We start from the raw sequence: 20,489 nt of genomic DNA on the forward strand, positions 1-20,489 counted from the left end.
TGAACGCTTGTCTTCTTTAATATGTCGGACGTCCCCTTACAGAGTATTTATAATATATGCCTCAAAACTTTTAATACTTAACTACTCCTAGGGCATGAAGACAGAAACAGTTCCCAGCTCAATCCCACATCTACCCATTGAGTAAAAGCCACTGAGGGACACCAGCAAAGCCTCTCTCTCAACTCAGTATAGCTTCATCTCATTTATAATCCCCATGCATTTCTCCTGAATAAACTAAACAAGGCAAGAAATGGATCTACAACTGGGAGTCTATCAGACACTAAATTGTGAAATACAAATCACGAATCTTAAGGTCTCTAAACCAGTTTCATAATGATGAAGTCACATAAACACACATGCACTGAATGGCAAATGACAGCTCTTAAAGATTTATGTTTACTCATGAAAATGAGATTAATGAAAAAAAAATGTATTAACTAAACAGAATGCCACAGATTATTAAATAGTATAGTTTTCTTTGTAAAAACATACTAAGAGGAAAAAGACCTCAGGCAATAACATGCAGTGGACTAATTAAAAAAAGAAAGTAGGCCATGTTACAAAAATCATACTGTTTAATCAGGCCATGAAAGCAATGCAAAGGGAGCAGCAGAATACTGCAAGTTGTTGAGTCAGAGCTTTTAATTTCAGTAAGGGGCACACAGATCAAAGAAGGATTAGATTCTATCATAGTATGACACTGATGGCATGAATATGAAGAAAGTAGGGCATTTACACACACTCTCTCACTTTGGTGCTAAAATTCTAATACCATTTCACAATTTAAAGGAACTGTGAAAAGCATCTCTTGGCTGATTACCAAGTCTCCAAGTTAAATTACTGTCTTCACTGCTGAGCTTGTCATACTCCATCGAAGAAGAGAAATACTTTTTTTAATAGGTAAATGTCTTAATTCAAGGTGTCAGCTAACACATTTAAAACCTTCTCCCACATTTCTGCCACACTCACATTCAGACAAACTATGCTTTGCTTTATGTGGAATAAATAAATCCATGCTTCTCTCATGACTTCTGGGACCGCAATGTTTAGAGATACTGGGGAGGGAAAAGGAAGGCAAGAAAGCAGTGCTCTGGTATACCAACAAAATCTAGACAGACTGGCCACAGCTTGATGAAAGCCAAAACCCAGCTGCCCAGATGGGTGCTTAGCTCTAAGACAGTTTGGATCCATCCCACAGCTAGAGTAACACAGGCCTAAGGCTGCTGGAAAGCGCTACTAGGGTATGTATGTATGAATTGAAAACAAAAAATGGTTTCAATTAAAGTTATGAACATATTTTAAACTGAAAGACAAAAAGGTTCAGAAGTTTTCCACTGTTGTTATTAAGAAACATAAATAGTTCAGCAGCGAGGTGGAAGAACCATCTGCAAGACAATGAGGAGTTTTACAGCTTTTGTCTCCATGAAGTGTTTCGAAAGTGAAAACTTGAAAAAAATCAAAACAGCTTTATGCATAAAGTGCTCTTTTACATAATAGTTGAAAAGTAGTTATAGAAAAGCTATCACAACTTTAGGCATCACATCAGTTACCGGAGAGCCCAAAACATAAAAGAAATCTTCAGTCAGACGTTCAGTTTGCAACATGTGAATCCTTCTAGCTTATGAGAACAGAGAGCAAGATTGTGTACTCTAAACAATTCAGCCTAGAAAGGTACTGCTCCATCTTCTACAGCAGGGATGGTCTAAGTCATGATCTGAAGTTATCTGACAAACCTGAGCAAAGGTCTGAGCAAGCCACCTAACTAGAATAGGCTACACTTAATAGGGAACCTGAACCTGGTAAACCTCTCCCTGTGAGACAGTTCCTATAAGAACTTTGCTCTGTGAGAAAGACAGTATGAAAACACAGTGATAAATAGCTAACATCAGGAACTATTTTGGATAGTTAGAATTGCATATGAAAATTATCGTAACTGATTTTTCTGTATATGATTTCCAATATATCTTGTTTTGACCTGTATAATTAAAATGTTTAATACTTCTGTGTGGACTTTGTGGCTAAAAACAATAATGCAAACAGAAGACGGAACCAGACATTTCTGGCTTGGCTCGAAATGAGCCAAGTCTGACTGAGTTCTCTTTTTATCTACACATGCCTAGCTTCCACAATTACAAGAGGTTAAGCTGGTGCAGATTACATCATTATTTTTATACATTCAGCATTGAATGATATAGTTGATTATATATATGTGTGTGTGTACACACACACTAATGTAATGATACTTTTCATTTATGGAAAGACTATAAATGTAAAAGATTTCAGAGCTCCCAGACTTTATTAAAAAATGAATCCTGAAGAAAGTTCAGCATACAAACACGAATCTCCAGGGACACCTATTTTACCTTGTTATGCCAACCATTCTCTTAAACAGTGAAATCAACATGTGTGCAGCCATGAATAACATTCAAATGTTTTCTTTTTTTTTTTCACCTAACTTTAAAAATTATGTGTTAGTAACTCACAGAAGTTTGATGAATAATTTAAATCAGTCTTCAGGAAAGAAAAAAATCTAAACATCAATATCTCCCTACTCTGTAAAACTGCATTCAGAATACTGGATACTAGTGTACTTTGTCCCCTCAGCTCATCCACTTTCTTATTTCTGTTATTTTTTTAAATAAAATTGCAATATACACCCTAATCTTTAAGTCAAAGGAATTAAGTTCACTACATTAGGGTCTGTTCTAGCAACGAATCTACACATTTTGTCCTCCTTTCCACCACCTTTTTTGTCGCTTTGCTATGTAACAGTAACTGCACAAATAGCTACACTAAGAACATTTCTTATATTTAGCTGTATTCTCATTCAACACAAAATAGATAGGTTTCTTTGAATCTTCCATGGAGCAGACCAGCTTTGCCATATTTGAAGACTGATCCCTTCCTCCACCCTTGATCCCTAGAGTGCTTCTCGCTCTGCTGGGAGCAGTTGTGGATGACTGCTGGTACACACATTTGGAAAACACCTGTGACCAGGTAAGTGAACTTACCTTTTCTTTAAAACTGGTGGTTTTTTTGCTGATGTTTGCTTACCTCATTGTCCGACTCCACAAGTACTTGATCATATTCACTAAGAGCTACTAGGAACATGATAGATGTGACGTTTTCAAAGCAATGTATCCATTTTCTTCTTTCTGAACGTTGACCTCCTACATCCACCATTCTGCAAAATTAACATCCACATCAACTCCATGAATACCTTAACAGACAAACACATAAGCATACACAAATGACAAAACTCAAGAATTTAGCTGAAAACATAGTTTGGTTTGTTTTTCTAAATGATTTTTTTCATTGATATTTACTGGAATCTGTTTTAAGTAGACAGTTAATTATACTTGCTTTTAAGTCTGATGTGTTTTCTGTATTTTAATTATTGTCAGTCTCAAAATCCTCAGATTTCTGAGATACAGGGGGCTAATATGCCATGATTTGGCAACAGATGCCCTGTGTATTCCACAGGAACAGATGTGAACACAATAGACTTGGTGGTCTGCCTTTCTCCCCCCTAACATTAATCAAGTAAAAATTCCCAACTTGTTAAAGCTGCCCCATTTTAAGAGGACAAATAGAATACAGTATTTATCTACCAAAATTTTTAATAGCCAAAATTAAAACTCCCATTTACTCAGTGTATTCCCACTTCATCCTGTGTCTCAGTGTAACTAAACACAGCTGTCTAACTTGCAATTGCAATTCGATAGTATTTTTTACACAACCGTACTTGCACTCAAGTGGGATAATTTCTCTCTGAAGGAGAGTAACTTCTTTCTAAAAACTGACTACACAAGCGGTAAATTTGTATTGCATAATTTATGTGAATTATGAGGACAAGACTGTATTTTCAGATTATTATTCATTCTGAAAATTTGGTATATGTTACTGAAAAGATGAATTGCAGGTTTTCTATCAGTAATAATTATCTTCAGAAAAAGACAAACCTATTTGTCTTTCATCCTTCTGGCATTTTTAACATCAGCTCCTTATTATTGTGGAAAATTACATGAAAATATAATGACCAAGCTCAAATTTTAAAAACAGAGTACTTGCTTTTTGTTCACTTTCAACCAATATGCTGTACATTGTATTACTAATGTAAAAAGAAACAAAAGGAACAAAAGCAAGTGGGTGTTAGAACTTTTCTTCTACCTGAAAATGACGCTTTGTAAATCAAATGGGTATTCAATAATCCCTGTTGTTGGGACTCGAACTCTGAGCACATCCTGCTGAGTTGGCAGATAGGTGGAATCTGCTATGCGGTCCAAGTCGTTAAGATAGCTACAGACAGGGAAAAACAAAAAGAATGCAACACAGTGACACCATCATCCCACTGAGGAAAACAGAAAGGATGACTTGGGAATGCAAATGGGCTGTGGGGTAGGGAGATATACAACAGAAAGAAGACCATTATCAGTGCCACATCCTCCCTTCCTGTACACTTTCATACCTTCAAGTAAGTTCTACAGAAGGGTAGTATAATTATTCTGGGTTTTTTTCACACAAGTTTACTTGGCTCTCACATGTAAATTCACTGAACATTCAAAGTTTACAATTACTTAATTCTAGGCAATTTAGAGACAAATAATACTATGAAATGTGTGAGAAAGAAAACTGCACAGTTCTGTTTGAATATGTAACATATTTCTTGATATTAATTCTGCAGTGTCTACACAGATACATGGATAGCCAAACATCAATCTCCCAAGGCACAATGAACTGTGATAGACTAGATCACTATCAGTTATAAAATTATAGGAGGGATAATGCTACTGTTTGGAGATTAAATGTAACAAAAAAAATAAAAAAAGAAAACTGCACCCACTGACAAATTAGAAAACTCTCTGGATCTTGTTATTAGAAGGCGCACTGATTATTTGGTAGGATCTCTGGCACCTGCAAGTCCTGCATTCACACTGAAACTTCTGATTAAGTCAATAAGCTTACAGTACATGAAATACACCTCAGTCGGTTAGCAAATAACCTGAAATTGCTAAAAAATTGCTCATTAAAGTTCACTAACAACAACACAAAATTCTTCTGCTATTGCTTAATGGTGGGTTTCAACCATAAATCACCAGTGTACTGGAGGTTTTACTTAATTCTTGCAAAAAGCGATGCTTAAAAAAAAAAAAAAAAGTGTACCAATATGTGTATAACAGCTTGTTTGGGTCCAGGAGCTGGACAACTCACGAAAGCAGTGCACCAGGTATTTTGGGCTCTCCCTCTGACAGATATCTGGGAGAAAGACTGCTGCAGGAAATTAAGTTCTAGGGCATTTGGTTAGTTCCCAGCACAAGAATGACCTAGAGTTAGCCACTGAGAAGTTAAATTAACCTACGGATGCCCTCATTCATTTTAGGGGAGGAGAGCAATGGTCTTGTAATTTATCGAATGATGATGAAGTATGTCCTGGGTTGAGTGAGTGGTGGAGTTTTTTGGTGGCAGGGGAGGGGGCTATCGGGGCGGCCCCCTGTGAGAAGCTTCTCGAAGCTCCTGCAGCTCCAAGCCAGCTCCACTTCTGTTTGGGAAATTGAGCCAATCGGCTGCGCCTCTGCGATAATGTATTTAAGAAGGGACGTGGTGATGGGCAGTCGGACTTGTGAGGAGGAGTTGATGCAGCTGCGTGAACACCAAGGTCAGTGGAGGAACGGAGGAAGAAAGGAGAGGGGAGGCGTTCCGGAGCAGAGACCCCCCCTGTATCCTGTGGTGAGATGGCAGGGCGGCCTCCCCTGCCACCCATGAAGATCTACGGTGGAGCAGACATTGATTTATGGCCTGTGGCTTCTGCTTGCCTGATCAAGGTTCTGTGCCTGAAGAAGGCCGGGGACTCATGGGAAAAGGTAGCCCCGCTGCTGTAATTCAGTGCTGGGAGGATTGCAGCATTGGGGGGTGTCCCACGCCGGAGCAGCTCGGGAAGGGCTGCAGCCGTGGGAGGGAATCCAGTCAGAGAAAGCTAGTGACCCATGACGGAGCAGTGTGGGGAACGCTGCAGCCCGTGGGAGGAATTCACGTCGGAGAAAGTTTGTGGAGGACTGTCTCCTGTGAGAGGGGGACCACGATGGAGCAGGAGGAACAAGTTCCGGACACTCCCCTCACCGAAGATGAAGGAAGTGGCAGCGCTGACTGCACCCCCCATTCCCTGCCCCTGCGCCACTGGGGGAGGAGGTAGAGATATCGGGAGCAGAGCTGAGCTCGGGAAGAAGGGAGGGGTGGGGGGAAGGTGTTCTCAAGATGTGGCAATGCTTCTCACTGTCCTACTCTGTTATGTGTTGTTAGTGTCTGTAATAAATGTATGTTCTATTTTTTCTTCCCCTAACGAGTCTGCCTCTTGCTCATGATCATAAAGGGGATTTTTTCCCCATCCCAGTCCTATCTCCAACCCCAAGCCTGGCTCTCTGTCCCTTCTCATTGCCGGAGGGGAAGGGAGAGAGAGCTGCTGCATTGTGGTTGGCTACCAACCAGGCCTAAACCACGACAAAGTATCACTAAGCTCTGAACATGTTATTTTCCTTGTAGTTATTAGTGAAGGTGCTCTTTTTAAATAATCCCACACAAGAAATTAGACTTACTCTATATGCTCTGAATGATTTCCTAGTGAAATAGTGACAGCAAGTTATCCTGAATAATGACAGAAACAAATCAGTTTGATTTCTACCTGACAGAAATAATATAGCAGGATTAATTTTTTAGGTCTGGGAGGGAGCCAAAAACATTAGGAAATCTCCATCTTTATGATTTTACTCATGAAAGATTAATCTGATAGTAAACATTGATTGTGAGAAAGTTACACAGTTAGAAAGATGTATTGAACCAAGTATCTCAGATAATTCAGAAGGTACTACCCTTGGAAATATTTTCTGAGAACACTGATTAGTTTCTGCCAATCACAAAAGGCTTGAGAGTCTGAGCACTTCATCTGCCCTCAGGTGTTTCACACAGAAAGCAGAATGGACAAGGACATCACAAATTTGTTGGTGGCAAAGTGTAAGTGAACAAAACCCATAACCACCACAATAAGAAACTGACAGATACTCTGAACTAGCTTCTTTTTCTCTCCCTGCCCCTCTTCCCCCCATCCCTTCCCCCTCCCCGAAAACCTCTGTTTTTATTTCATGGCTGTATTTTGGAAGGGTACAAAAAAAAGCACTGTGGGTCATTAAATGCCACAGTGGTATTCACAAGAGCAGGAGAATTTTATCTGAATAAATTAGTAGGTGTCCCATTTACACAACTGTCTCATTGCATTCCTTTGCCAAGCTTTAGCTGTGGTCTCCAGTGTCAGCTTGGTTACCACATCTCTGCACCATCAAAACAGTGGACACACAATCACAGAACCACAGAATGGTTTGGGTTGGAAGGGACCTTGAAAACCATCTACTTCCAACCCCCCTGCCATGGGCAGGGACACCTTCCACCAGCCCAGGTTGCTCAAAGCCCCGTCCAACCTGGCCTTGAACCCTTCCAGGGAGGGGATGTCACCAAGATATGCTGCCATGCTCAACTAGATGATTTTAGAAAGGGCTTAATGTCATTACATTCCAGAAGCAGTAATTTATCTTCAAAAAATACTTATTTTTTCCTTATCTTCATTCATTTCTGCTCCTTCAATTACTAAACAGCAACCTTCTCAGTCATTTCACCTGTAGTACCTCACAGGCACTATACAGTCCACAAAAGAGTCCTTATGCATTCCCATGGAGTCCTATTTCTCTCCCTACATTTCTTCACTTAACAGATCAAAGGATGTTGGGCTCCCTAAGAAGTGTCCTAAATTATACGTTCAAATACAGAATCAAGGAAGCAGTGTCAAAACCAGTAAGAGCACCTCATATGAAATAAAAAAAAATCAGATAGCATGCACAGAATCTTTTAAAAAAGAAAATACTTGTCATACTGACAAATCATAACCAGAATCTATAGTACAAAAGCCATTTAGAATACATCCTGCAATTTTTGTTTTCAAATTACATGTAGCCCCTACCACTTTTCCTTCTTAAAACTTAATAAACAAACATATTACTGTATCCATCTATTTAAATTAAAATGTCTCAGTTCTTTGTTGTACAACTTTACTTCTAAATCTTTTATTACTGCTATTTTCATGCTGCGAGCATACAGCAAATAGTGAATGAAATTCTTTTTAAGTAGAAAATATTTTTAAGTTTTGATTTGCCTTTTTTTTGTTTTTTGTTTTTTGTTTTTTTTTTTTTTTTAAACTGAGACATTTTTGCTGAAGGTTTAGTTGTGCTGGGATTCAGAAGTTTGTGCACTGTTGCTCTGAAGCAAAGGAGAGTATTTTCCACTACTGACTTTAACAGTTCTGCAGATCAGTTTCACTTCCTGTTGCCATATAAGGATACATAACTTCACATTCTGCTATCAATGTCAAGGGGATTAAATACGTTTCTGAAAACCAGACTGAAAGCTTTTCCCAAAGCAGCAACACGACGTTCCCTTCAAGATACTCTACAATCACTAAAAACTCTGTAAACATCTCTTAAAATTCTTGTAATCTCTACAACAAAGTAACACAGTTAAATAAAAAAAAAAAAAAAAAAATCTTTGGGTAAGAACATGGATCACTGTGACTGACATCAGGGTCTTCCTTTTCCACTGTACCCACTACCTTATATCACATCTCAAGACTTCTGATATATTGCAGAAATGAATTGTCTATCTTCAGTCAGGTGTAATCTTCCTAAAATGCCAGTGGGAGCAAATCAACACACTTATACTCAATTACTTTTGTACTAATTTCATAACACTATTGTAGAGTTCATAACTCTATGTTGATAGTACTACAAAAACCAAGACATCTTCTCTTCTGGAAGCACAAGAATAGATTTTTGTATTGCATTAGGAGAGGTGGGGTAACTGTTTTTTCTGAACAACCAATTTGTTGGTTTGACTCACTATTTCAAAATGCTGAGAGGGAATGTGTAAATGAATACAGCTCACTATTTACATAAAAAGAAAAGACAACTGGAATACCATTAACATTTAAAGACATCCTACCAGCACACACAATTTTCACATATTACTATTATATCTGTTCATGTAACACTGAAAACTTAGAATTTAATTTATTTGGTTTATCACAGTTTAATTCACTGCCACAACAAAGACTTATATTTTCAAATCTTCCTCATACCAAAAGGGCTGGGAGATTAACTTTTTTTTTTTCCCACATGAAAGCTGGGGTTTAAAGACATTCTCTGATCACTAGGGGAATGCAGCACTGCATGCACAGGCTTTAAGCATCCTACAGCTTATTAAACTATCAATTTATTTACTTATAAATTAATTTAGCAAGCAGCAACTTTAAATAAAAACATTACAACATGCTAGCTAATGCCAATTCTTTTCTACCTTCAACTGTGCTGGCTCAAGCCCCACTCCAGCTGCACCTCTGCCTATCCCCAGCTGCCAGCTCTTTCGCTTGTGCAATGGCTTGATAACACATTTCTGTAAAAATTATTTGGAATAATGAAGAAACACTATTGAAATTGTTCAAATTAAGCTACTTTATTTGATGGATACTGCCTGGGGTGAGGGAAGTCTGTAAGTTCCAGCAGGAAAGCAGGGTGGAGTTACTTCCTCCACTGGCTTATCTGCAACCAGAAGAGGATTTACGAAGCCAGGGCTATGTGAAATGTCTTGAGTCTCTGAATTCGTATGGGTGAGGAGTGAAAGAAAATGAAGATTATTACTGACTTTTTTGTTTATCTGCTTATTAAAAAAACCAATTCACCATGACTTTAAAGCACTTATCTAATGCAGCCCTAAACAAAGTACTGACAAACATCACTCACGTGAACAAACAAATGCTGTACGTACACAAAAAATTTAAGGATGCAGGAGATATGCACAGAGTATTTTAGGACAAATGCCTAACTCAAAATGTATGCACAAATACTGCATTCATCCTTTGCAATGCAACTAATTCTTCAGCGTATACTAGAAACAGCTACACGTGCGCTCTTGCAAACAAACCACAAGTCTTGTCATAAACATGAACTTCCACAAAAACAGTGTTGCCAACAATTACCCAAACCATACGTCTCCTCAGTTTATTAACTTCAAAATTTAAAATAACAACAATGATAAGGATTTTGGAAATACCCTGGCAGCTGTTCTGAGTGCTAGTCCAAAAGCAGGTAACCACCAGCAACTGTGCAAGCTATGTAGGTCTCAACTATACGGCACTCTTGAATTATTTTAACCACCTCTGAAGAAACGTCTTACTCTGATGAGACACTGTAGCTACATGGCCCCTCACCTGAACAGCACCTACTCAGGTAGGCAGTATACAAAGGAATAAACAAGGAAAATTGCATAAAATTACTTAAAAAAAAAGCCAAACCACATAGGTCTGAGTAAATTTATAGTACAGACCAAGTTTTAAGAGTTAATTACACCTGTAATTAGCTTTGTAAAAGGGAATTTTAGTGGCTGCTGAGGTAATTTTCCAGGGGATTGCCATAGCGACAGGCAGAAGGTGCATTACCAAGGCAATGTGGGTGTCAGGAGCTGCTGGCAGCGGCCCTCCCCTGACGTCGGGACAAACTGCCACGGTCTCGCAGCACGCTTGAGATCTGCATGCTGACCAGAACCGGAGGAAGCCTTTTGTTTCCCAGTCAGCGCCAAGAGAGAAGCACTTATTTTTAATGCACTTTACATCACCCGTGACAAGGGGCCAGCCTGTGGCCCGCTTCGGGGAAGCTGCCAGGCTACGGAGGTGCTAATCATGCCCTCGAAAGAGAACACATTTCAAAGGTACTGTTTGTCCACACCTCAAACTAAACAGCAGGGGTGGGATGATGAGAGTAAACTGACTGGCTCTGTACATTCCTACACACCTTTCCCATACAGAAATCAAGCAAAGAAGTGAAGGCTTCTAAGCTTAAAAAACAGACCAGAGTTGTTTTAACCAACAACCTTCTTCAAGAATTTAAATATAACCCCCATCACCATGGTAGCTCAACATTCAGCCTTAATTAATTTCCCAAAGCTGTATGCCCTAATGAAGATAGACCATCAAAACTTATTTGAATTTACTTTCAGTGAATGAAGCCTTGACGCACTTTGAACACGAAGAAACACAGGTCAGGCACTTCATACAAACACCCTCCTCCAACCATGACCTACTATTTTATAGCGTCTTTGAAGTCAGATTTTTGTTCCAAGTAATCAGGTCATAAAGTAGAATTTTCTCAGAAATATTTCCATAAGATGAATTTCTGTAACTTTAAACTGATTTTAGCATATTGCCTAATTAATCAAGAGAAGACATTAAGGTATGGGTAGAAAAGCTACAGTCTTCATCCATCTGTAACACCTGTTTCACTTTCTGAGGTTAAAAATTAGATGGCTCGATTCAACAGTACTGCCTAGTAACTCTTCCCAAACTCAGCTGGCAAAGCTGATGAAGTCAGATGCTGAATAATATTCACTAGCACAATAATAAACCCCGTGCTTCAAAGGAGTCAGCCTGCAAGACCTTGTGATCACAGGAGAAGTCCCTGGGGAGCAGAGTGCCTCTGAAACACACTGCTGAGAAGGGGCTGTCTGGTGCCACACCAGAAACACTCCAAGAGAAATCTCTAAAACAAAACCAAACATGTTGAGATAGAGGTAATTATTGGCACTGATAAAAGAGTCAGTCTAAAACCAGGATAATTGACTCGTTACCACCCACTCAGCAAACAATGTGACTGTTTCTTAATCTATCTGGGGAGAATGAGAGAACAGGAAGAGGGAAGGGACAAACCTCAAGAAACTTTAAGAAGTTTGTCGAGCCATTTCAGTGTAACCGCAGCTATAGAAGCAAGGCTTACCAGCAACCTTTCATACGCAAATGTTTTCACTGTGTTCAACCACATGCAAGACAGGTATCACATGGCTGACTTTTTCCAGAGATGAAAGTAACCATAAAAATTTACATCTTTTCAACCCTGAAGCTCTCAGGTTTAATGTGAAAAAAAAGAAGTATTTTCCTCAAAGTTAGGATAGTTCATACGTACGTCCCTTTCCAAAATGCTTGCTCTCACATACATCCAGTGGTGGTGCAAGTGAAAATGAAACCCTAACCAAAATGACTAAGGCTAACTAGGCAAACTATTGAATAAGGTTTGCCATATCTCTGTCCTTTGGAGCCTGGCTACTCTGGAATTCGGTGGGGCTGCCCTCAATACCGTTTTTGGGGTTTGGTGTGAGTTTCAGGGGTTGGTGGTTATTTTATTTGTTTGTTTGTTTTGCAGAACCCTGAACTGGCTGATAGGACTACCCTAAAGTAGAACTAATTTTGACCATATGCTGGAAAACAAGCTTTGAGAGGGAAAAGCCTTTTTCTGCATTTCTGAAAATGCATGCCACTTGTCTTTCAACTCCACATATGAAAAATGTTAAAGTCGCCATGGCAGAATTTTTCCTACCTCACAGAGCTGCCAGAGTAACTGACCCAAGTGTCCTCTTTGTTAACATGCAGCAGCACAGTAAATGGAATCAATTTTCAGTGTACAAACATGAACTGTGAACAAAGTTAAGTGTAAACAAGTATTGGCTGCATTTTCAGAATTTCTGCAGAGGTTGCATTTCTGAGCCTCTACACCACTGGTGAAAAGTTAAGGCACATTTAATAGTTTCCAGAACTATCTAATCTTAATCTAAAGTAAACACCGTAAACCTAAAATCTTTGCAGTGAGGTAGGAAGAAGTCTGCACTGTGATCTTTTTCTCCTTATCCTAACCAAATCTTACCTAGCTGTCTCCCCCAATTTCCTACATGGCTAAAAGACAACCTTAGCAAAGCCTAAAAAAAAGGAAGACATCAAATGAAAAAATGCTTTCACAAACTTTTCTTAATAGGAAATGGCATTTAAAAGTTATACCGATATTAAAAACAAGTTCAGTACTGCATGAAAAAAAGGATCCTGAGAGAAATACATACTGTATACTGCTTTATATAACCCTGCTTCCCTTTCTGAATTTCCCTAGTTCTGTTGCATAATCTGCAGATTTTCTATAGGATGCAGTGCTTTGGTATGCAGCATATCTAATGTCCCATCTTTCTTTGAACCTTTATTTTCTATGTAGGGACTATATTTAAGGCATAAGACAGGGTTAGCATGGTTATGCTGCTAGTACTTGATCTTAATCTTCAGGCTTTCATTTCATTTCCTGTTTTTATCTTACTGCAAAGACTGTATAAACTGTGAATACATGCAAGCACAATCTACTATTCTGCAACACAAATTGCCCCTAAGTATAGCTCTAGAACCTTCAAGTCCCTTTTTACAAACTAAAGGAATGAAGAATCAATGAAGAGTATTAAAATGTTTCTTCAATTAGGATGTGCTTTTGTATTTTACAAATTATATGTTTTCTCACCCTCAACAAGTAACTGTTACATGGATATCTCAGACAGTTGTTCATAATTGCTATACTAGTGTCAGCCACATAGCTGGTCTCTATTTAGGACAGTATTAATCCTTCTGAAAAGCTCACACAGATCCATGATTCCCTAAGTATTCCCTACAGCTTTATGAAATAAAAGAATGAATGTTCTGATCGCTACAGGCAATACAAGCAAATGGGTTAAACTGATGTAGTAAAACCAGATTTATACACTGTTCTTTCCCCCTGTGTGCCCCTAAGCACATCCTATTTAGCACACAATAACTCCACTGAAATGCATCAGTTTCAGAAGTGGAACATGGAAACAAAATGTTATTTTTAACAAAGTTGTGAAGGAATTAATTGTTCATCTGAAGTTACAAAAAACTTTGAACTCAGATGGAATACGGTCATACAAAAGTTATTAGGTGACCAAAGCATAACAATTCATGCAATGGTTTCACAAAAGATGAAACATTAACTTTAATGATCAGGCATTATTAGGATTCATCTCTTTCTTTCCTGTTAACCATCAGTGATATTCTCAGGATGTCCTCAGAGTCCCCCCCTAGAGCTCTTATTACACGGCAAAATACTAGAATCTGCATTTCTGTACTAACTGTCCAGCTAGCTCAACTTGCATGCTTACAGGTATATGTGCGGCTGTATAACTGTAGGAACTAAGTTGTTAAAGGTGTTAGCAAATGCAGAAACAAAACCTGAAGGATGCTCATATATGTATGTGAATGTCATGGCATGTATGACTAAGAAAGCATTGCAATAAACAATAACAAAGCGGGGTATTAAATACCGACTAGCATAGCTAACTGAGTGGGATAGGAACTTAAGGGTAAATTATATTTAATTATCTGAAGTGTTAGAAAACACAGCCACAGAAGGGAAACTAAAGAGATATTCTCAGTGCTTGTGTAACAATTAGGAAGTGCTTGGTCGGAGGTACACAATGGCGTAATACTTCCATTTCGTGGGGCCAGAGAAAGACCAAGTTTTTCAGCAAGGCTCCAGGACACTTTCCAGATCCAAATACTTCTTATTTTTTCTTCATGAAGAGAAACCCCTTAGTGTCATACTGGGGGAAAATGGTGAAGATTCGCCACAAATTCTAGTTGCAACCCAAATTCTGTAAGTTGTCACATGAATGTGAAATGTTACTTACGACAACTGTCTCTCTTACTGACAACAGTAAGACTGTTGCCTCTCCGTTCTTTAGGCTTTGAAAAGCCATGATATTATCAGACTGCTGACTGGTAACCTGTTTACATTTGGGTTAAGGTCTTGACACCCTCTACAGTACATATTGAATGACCTTACCTCACACAGCTATTACTTAAGGCAATCCACAGTGTTGTGTTGGTTTACATGTCTCACACTGTAAACAGTACCTTAAAGGGAAGTGGTTTAGTGGTAAAGGGCTAAGAATGATCTCTATTTATCTGGTGTGCTCTTGACTTTACCACAGAGAGTACAGAAATTGCTTCTAAAAACAAGACGAACACTCAACCATTGGAGCATCCAGCGGCAGGGAAAAAGAACGGAATGTATTTGCTGTGCCTCCAATGGATTCAAATCAACTTCCATGATGCAGATAATTTTCCTTCTTAGACCTTACCCCCACCTCTTCTGGTAAACACACGTCTAATGTATTCTTCCAGGGTACTAGCAGTGGGTATAAAAACATCAAAAGTGTAGCTAACAATGACAAAGCAGGTTAAAAGATGGCAGAAAGTATAGAAACATACAAGATAGATTAGAAACCAGAAACAAAATTTAGAAACAATGAAAGAAACAGAAAGGAAGACAATGTGTAATAATGTTGACAAGCAAAAAACAGCAATACAGGGAACAGAACGAAAATACTATTACTGTGAAAACACAGGGGAAAACTACTGAGAAGACGAGAAGCTCATGCAAGAGATGAATGAAGAACATGTGTAAGATGTTGACACAGAGGCTTACAAGGCTTACTGGCACAGATGATTACAAGAGATCTGGTGGACAACAAACCATTTTTATTTACACATAAAGTCAGAAGAAATTACTAAGACTCATCAAGTCAATGGGCATTGGGTGCTTATTTCTGTCTTGCTGCCTTGTGAATCCCAGTAGTAAACTCTAAGAATTTTGTTTTCTTGCATTGTGACATGGATTTAAAGCTAGCAAATTCTCTTTGTGTGTTTTATTGATAAACACATACACTGTATTTTTGAAACAATGTTTCTTTGGCTTTTGCTAATTGCTTTTACTGGTTTTACATGCCTGAAAAAAACACTACTTTCAAGCATAAATATACGAGATGGTCTCCTAAAGACTCATATACAGTGATTCACAATTCTAATTTAAAACAGATTTTGCAGAAATCCATAGTATGGACTATAATAAAGTCACACAATTTGCAAAAACTCATGTTAAATTGCTAAACACCTTGAGCTTGAAAAATAACCAATCAACTAGTACATTTACCTTTTGCAAGGCAATGTACCAGCAATTTGCTTCTATAGATACTTAATGACTTCTTCCCTACTATTTTTAATACTGCTCAAAAGATCCACTATGGTGACAATTTCATTAGAACTAGACCAAAACTATGGTACTTAGCACAATCTGATCTGAATGTAATCCCAGACCTCTCCTGTCTATAGCCCTGTTCCAACGAGCTTAATGGGAGCTTCATGCTGCCTTTCTGTTCTTCTGTGCTTTCCTCAACAAGAGGCTTCCATTCATTTACACCTGACAAATGGAGACTGGAATGATAGCATCAGAATAATTGTCATAACTAATACAAAAATTCATGTGGAGACCATGGAAGCTTTTTCCACAGCTTTAATAACTAACTATGATGTATATTTTAACACTGGTCAACATCAAAAGGTCATCACCCCTTACCATCATCCATTTATTTGACAACAGATGAGAAATTTTATCTGAGCTATATGCTACATTACTCAAGAATAACTGAATTTCATAGAGTCAATCTTCAGGCAGTCCTCAGATTCCAATGTTAAATTTCACATAGCTATTTTATCAGATTCCTTCCCCAATGTCTTGGCTGAAATAGAGTTAATATTCATTTTCAGGGACTAGATGAGTGCTGTGTTTTGGATTTAGCTTTGGGTTTGGTGTGAGAAGAACACTGATAGCACACTGATGTTTGCAGCTGCTACCGAGACTTCAAGGACTCTCCGACTCCCCATGTCCTGCCCGTGCGCAAGGGCACAGGGAGCAGGGAGGGAGCACGGCCAGAGCACCAAACCCAAACTGGCCAGTGAAATATTCCATATCATGGGACATCGTGCTCACTATAGAGAGGAGGGGTGGTCGGGAAGGGGCTCTCTCTGTCTCTCTCTCTCTCTCTCTCTCTCTCTCGATTCCAGGGTTGCGACTGTGGGATCTTGGTATTTCAGGGTCGCTGGCCGGGAATGGGCTGGGGATTGGTCAGCGGGTGGTGAGCAATTACGCTGTACATTGCCTGTTTATATATTTCTTTTTGTTTTCCCCCATCATCGTTATTGTTCTCATTTTATTGCCATTATTAAACTGTTCTTATCTCAGCCTGCAAGTCTCCCTTCACCCCTCTAATCCCCTCCCCCATTCCCAGGTAGGGAGGGGGAAGGTGGGTGACCAGCTGCGGGGGTTGGTTGCCGACCAGGCCCAAACCACGACACCCAAGAAACTAAAGGCCTAACATTTCAGACATAGTTTAGTCATACACATTTTCATTATTGTTGATCTGTAACAAACAGGGTTTAATTTAAAGTCATGCTCTTTAAAGTTTAAGCTTTGTTTCCATAAAAGAAAGGCAGTTAAAAAAAACACAGTCACCCTTGCTTACTACTATTTACCTCACCGCCAGGACTGCAAAAGCAATCTGTGCGGGAAAATTGGAAAACATGAGAAAACAGGAGTTCTGGAGCATTACAATTTTTATGAATTGTATGGAAGCCTACCTTGATTGTTCTTCTCAGTATTCACTACTGTCATAGTACATGAAAGTATTTTTGTTCAGCTTGCATTTGTGAGTATATGTCAGAGGAGAGTAAGGGCTTGAACAGGTATAATAAAATAAACTAAAAATATCAGTGATTAATTGTCCATAGTTGGAATCTTAATTTAAGACTTCAAATGATCACATACTGTCATTCTGTGAAACAAACACAGATATAATCCTAAACTAGAAGTACTCCACTCCTTAAAGTATTCTCTGAATTCAATTTAGTAAGTCTATATTCAGGTGTTTTTGCTGCATATGCATACAAGCATGTACAGACATGAAGTATAAGAAGCTAAAAATTAAAAAGTTACTTTGTTCAAACCAGAAAATTATATTTAGTTGTTTGTAGTCACCATGTACTTACTATTTAGTTGAATCTGATAACTGATACTCCCGTCGTCTATCATAACACTCCTGAATTCCAGGATCATTCCATAGGCTTCTTATTGCATCTACATAGGGGTTCTCAAAAGTTGACACCTTCTCTACATCGACTTCTCGAACTAACTGTGCATGAGCCTAATTAAAAACAAACAAAACAGTAAAATTTACTTTATTTTCTATGCTTATAGATAGTACACATACAGTGAACATGTAAAACAGGAATAATTTTCCATATTGGCCATATCATCAACATGTATACGCCATCTGAAAAATAAAGTACCACCAAGAAGGTTGTGAAGACGGAAAAAGGAGACATCTGTTACAGGGAGTTCCAGAAATGAGGAATAGCAGAAAACAACTTCACTTTTTTTATGGAAAGTATATACATCTCAACATGGATCAGCATATTACCTCCTTTTCATGCTAAGAGACTCTGTTAAACAGAATACCTATCATCCATTCTACCAACTGAACCATTCATTAGCAACTGAACCCGGGACACTTGGATAACAAAGATAGAAAATACAGTAAAACCCCAAAATATTCAGAGATGGTTATTTTACCAAAATCTATATTCATGTGAAGGAACTTAGTGATAGTTTAGGAAGGAGACAGTAATGCTGATTTATTGGTGAAGACCTTAAAATAAACAGCGAATGAATGACAATAAGTAAGGGTACTAAGAAAATTCTGAATGAGTGATGATATGGTGTGTTCAAAGGAAGACAAACAGTGCTAAATATGGTGTTATGACAAAGTGAATTAATAAACATACACATGGGCCCTTTTTTTCAGACTATGCTTACATCAATCCAGTATTATTTAAATGAAATGGAAAGAGCATTCACATTAAAATTTGTATTTAATCAAACTCATTTTAAAGAAAGTTGTCATCTGTAATTTTTCAAGTACAATCTTAGAGTATATAGAACATGCTTTTGAAATGACGGCTAGTTAACCAACTTGACAGATTTAGACTCTGGTATTAGCTGAGAGAAAGGAAAGGAGGGAAGGAATTTGCCTTCCAAAGAGATTGATTTTAAAATTTCTTAATGTTACCACAAACGTAATGGAAGTTACTACTAAAAACAAAAAGCAAGATCATTAGAAATTGTCTCTAATTTCAATTTGTACTACAAATTATGGAGATTCTTAAAAAGTAATGTCTAAAATTTGGAGTTGCTAGTAGGAACTAATCTCTAATAAATCCATCACCATCCTAAATACTTAAAATTTAGTTAAAGTCCATGGAGACAGAACTACCACAGAAATACAGCAGAATGATTTCCCATTTGTCCTGGAAGTATTGTGTGCACATTTCAGTAACAAATACATGAATGTATGTACCTGTGCAGAGATATATACATGTGCAGAGATATATACATATACACACACACACACACACACACAGAAGACAACAGGTGAAAACCTGTTCCAGCAAAAAAACCTGAGGGATTCAGCTCTCATATTTAGTCTGCATCTGAGGTGAGGACACAAATCTCTTTCCATTTTAAATTAGGTGAAGGTATACTGAAAGGCGTGTTCTTGTTATTTAATAAATTCATCCTCTGTTTACACACACACAATCCCCATCCCCCTTTTTAAATAGTCCAGGAGAATGATGCAACTGCTTATTACTTTATGAAATATTATGCCTTCAACTGTTGTTTACTCAAGAGGAAAGAAAAAACATCAAGTTCAATGTGAAAAATGTGCGTCTTGAAGATAAGGAGAACATATGTTCTCCAAATGTCCAAAGTTCTAACAAATTTTCTTCCAGATCATGTCCATGCATCCTCAAAATGTTGGGATAAATCATGAAAGGTCCCTACCTTCTCACAGCAAATAACAAGAAATGGTACTCCACTAAACACAAGCCAACGTTCTTGTGAAACAGCAATTTTTTTTTTTTTTTCAGATTATATTTTACCAATCTCAGTTCTGTATTCTATTGCCCTTGTGTACTTCCAAAAGAATGATGCCCTGAAAGTTTTCCCACAACTTGTGACAAACTGATAAAATAATATATTCAGATATTGATTTATTATTTTTGTACTTATTCCGAACTTAAGTTCTGAAATTATGGCCAATTGATAGCAAACTGCTAACAGAGTTAAAAGGCTAACTTGCTATTCAAAAGCTTTCATTTGAACTCCATCATAACTTAAGTATTTCTCCAACAGATCTCTAAACATTCTCTGACAAGTGCTCAAGTATTCTACATTGGTAGAAAAGAAAATCTTAAAGAGGTAATTGCTTTATTCAGTAACCTATCTAGACATTACTACAAAGTTGTTGAAGATCTTGCACTGTTTTATTTATCAGTTCTGTATGCTCTGCCATACAATTAATATGACTCTGCACTATGTGACAAAACTTACGAGATCAACTATGATATATGCCAAGAAGTTGCATCCATTGAAAAACTGATTCAACTTTTTAAAAAGAAACAGCATTTCCTCAGTGAATACCGCTTCTGCTTCCCTGGGGTCTGCTTGGGCAGACTCACAACAGTTTGCACCTCACTGATACACAATTCTTTGTATCAGTGCTCCTTTTCTTTAAAAAGTAATGCCCCTTCACATAGACTTAAAATCTTTACTAATCTCCAGCTATGCCCCTTGTTCCCAGAGGTACTATACTTTCCTGTAGAAAACAGTTTTTCTTTCATTGTGAGTCTT

At 38.1% G+C, this 20,489-nt stretch overlaps 1 protein-coding gene across 1 annotated transcript in view; it reads right to left on the bottom strand.

Moving 5' to 3' along the window:
- The window catches only part of LOC104365447 (guanine nucleotide-binding protein G(q) subunit alpha), a 140,876-nt gene that overhangs the window by 23,222 nt on the left and 97,165 nt on the right, over positions 1 to 20,489 (bottom strand). Inside the window, exons 3-5 of the mRNA XM_032981821.2 lie at positions 17,789 to 17,943; positions 4,171 to 4,299; positions 3,055 to 3,184 (exon numbers count right to left, since the gene is read on the bottom strand). Coding sequence (XP_032837712.2) covers positions 3,055 to 3,184; positions 4,171 to 4,299; positions 17,789 to 17,943 — 414 coding nt within the window. The remainder of the gene's footprint in view (positions 1 to 3,054; positions 3,185 to 4,170; positions 4,300 to 17,788; positions 17,944 to 20,489) is intronic.

The sequence above is a fragment of the Tyto alba genome, unplaced genomic scaffold, assembly GCF_018691265.1.
Source record: "Tyto alba isolate M040663 unplaced genomic scaffold, T.alba_DEE_v4.0 Super-Scaffold_13, whole genome shotgun sequence".
Taxonomy (NCBI): Eukaryota; Metazoa; Chordata; class Aves; order Strigiformes; family Tytonidae; genus Tyto; species Tyto alba.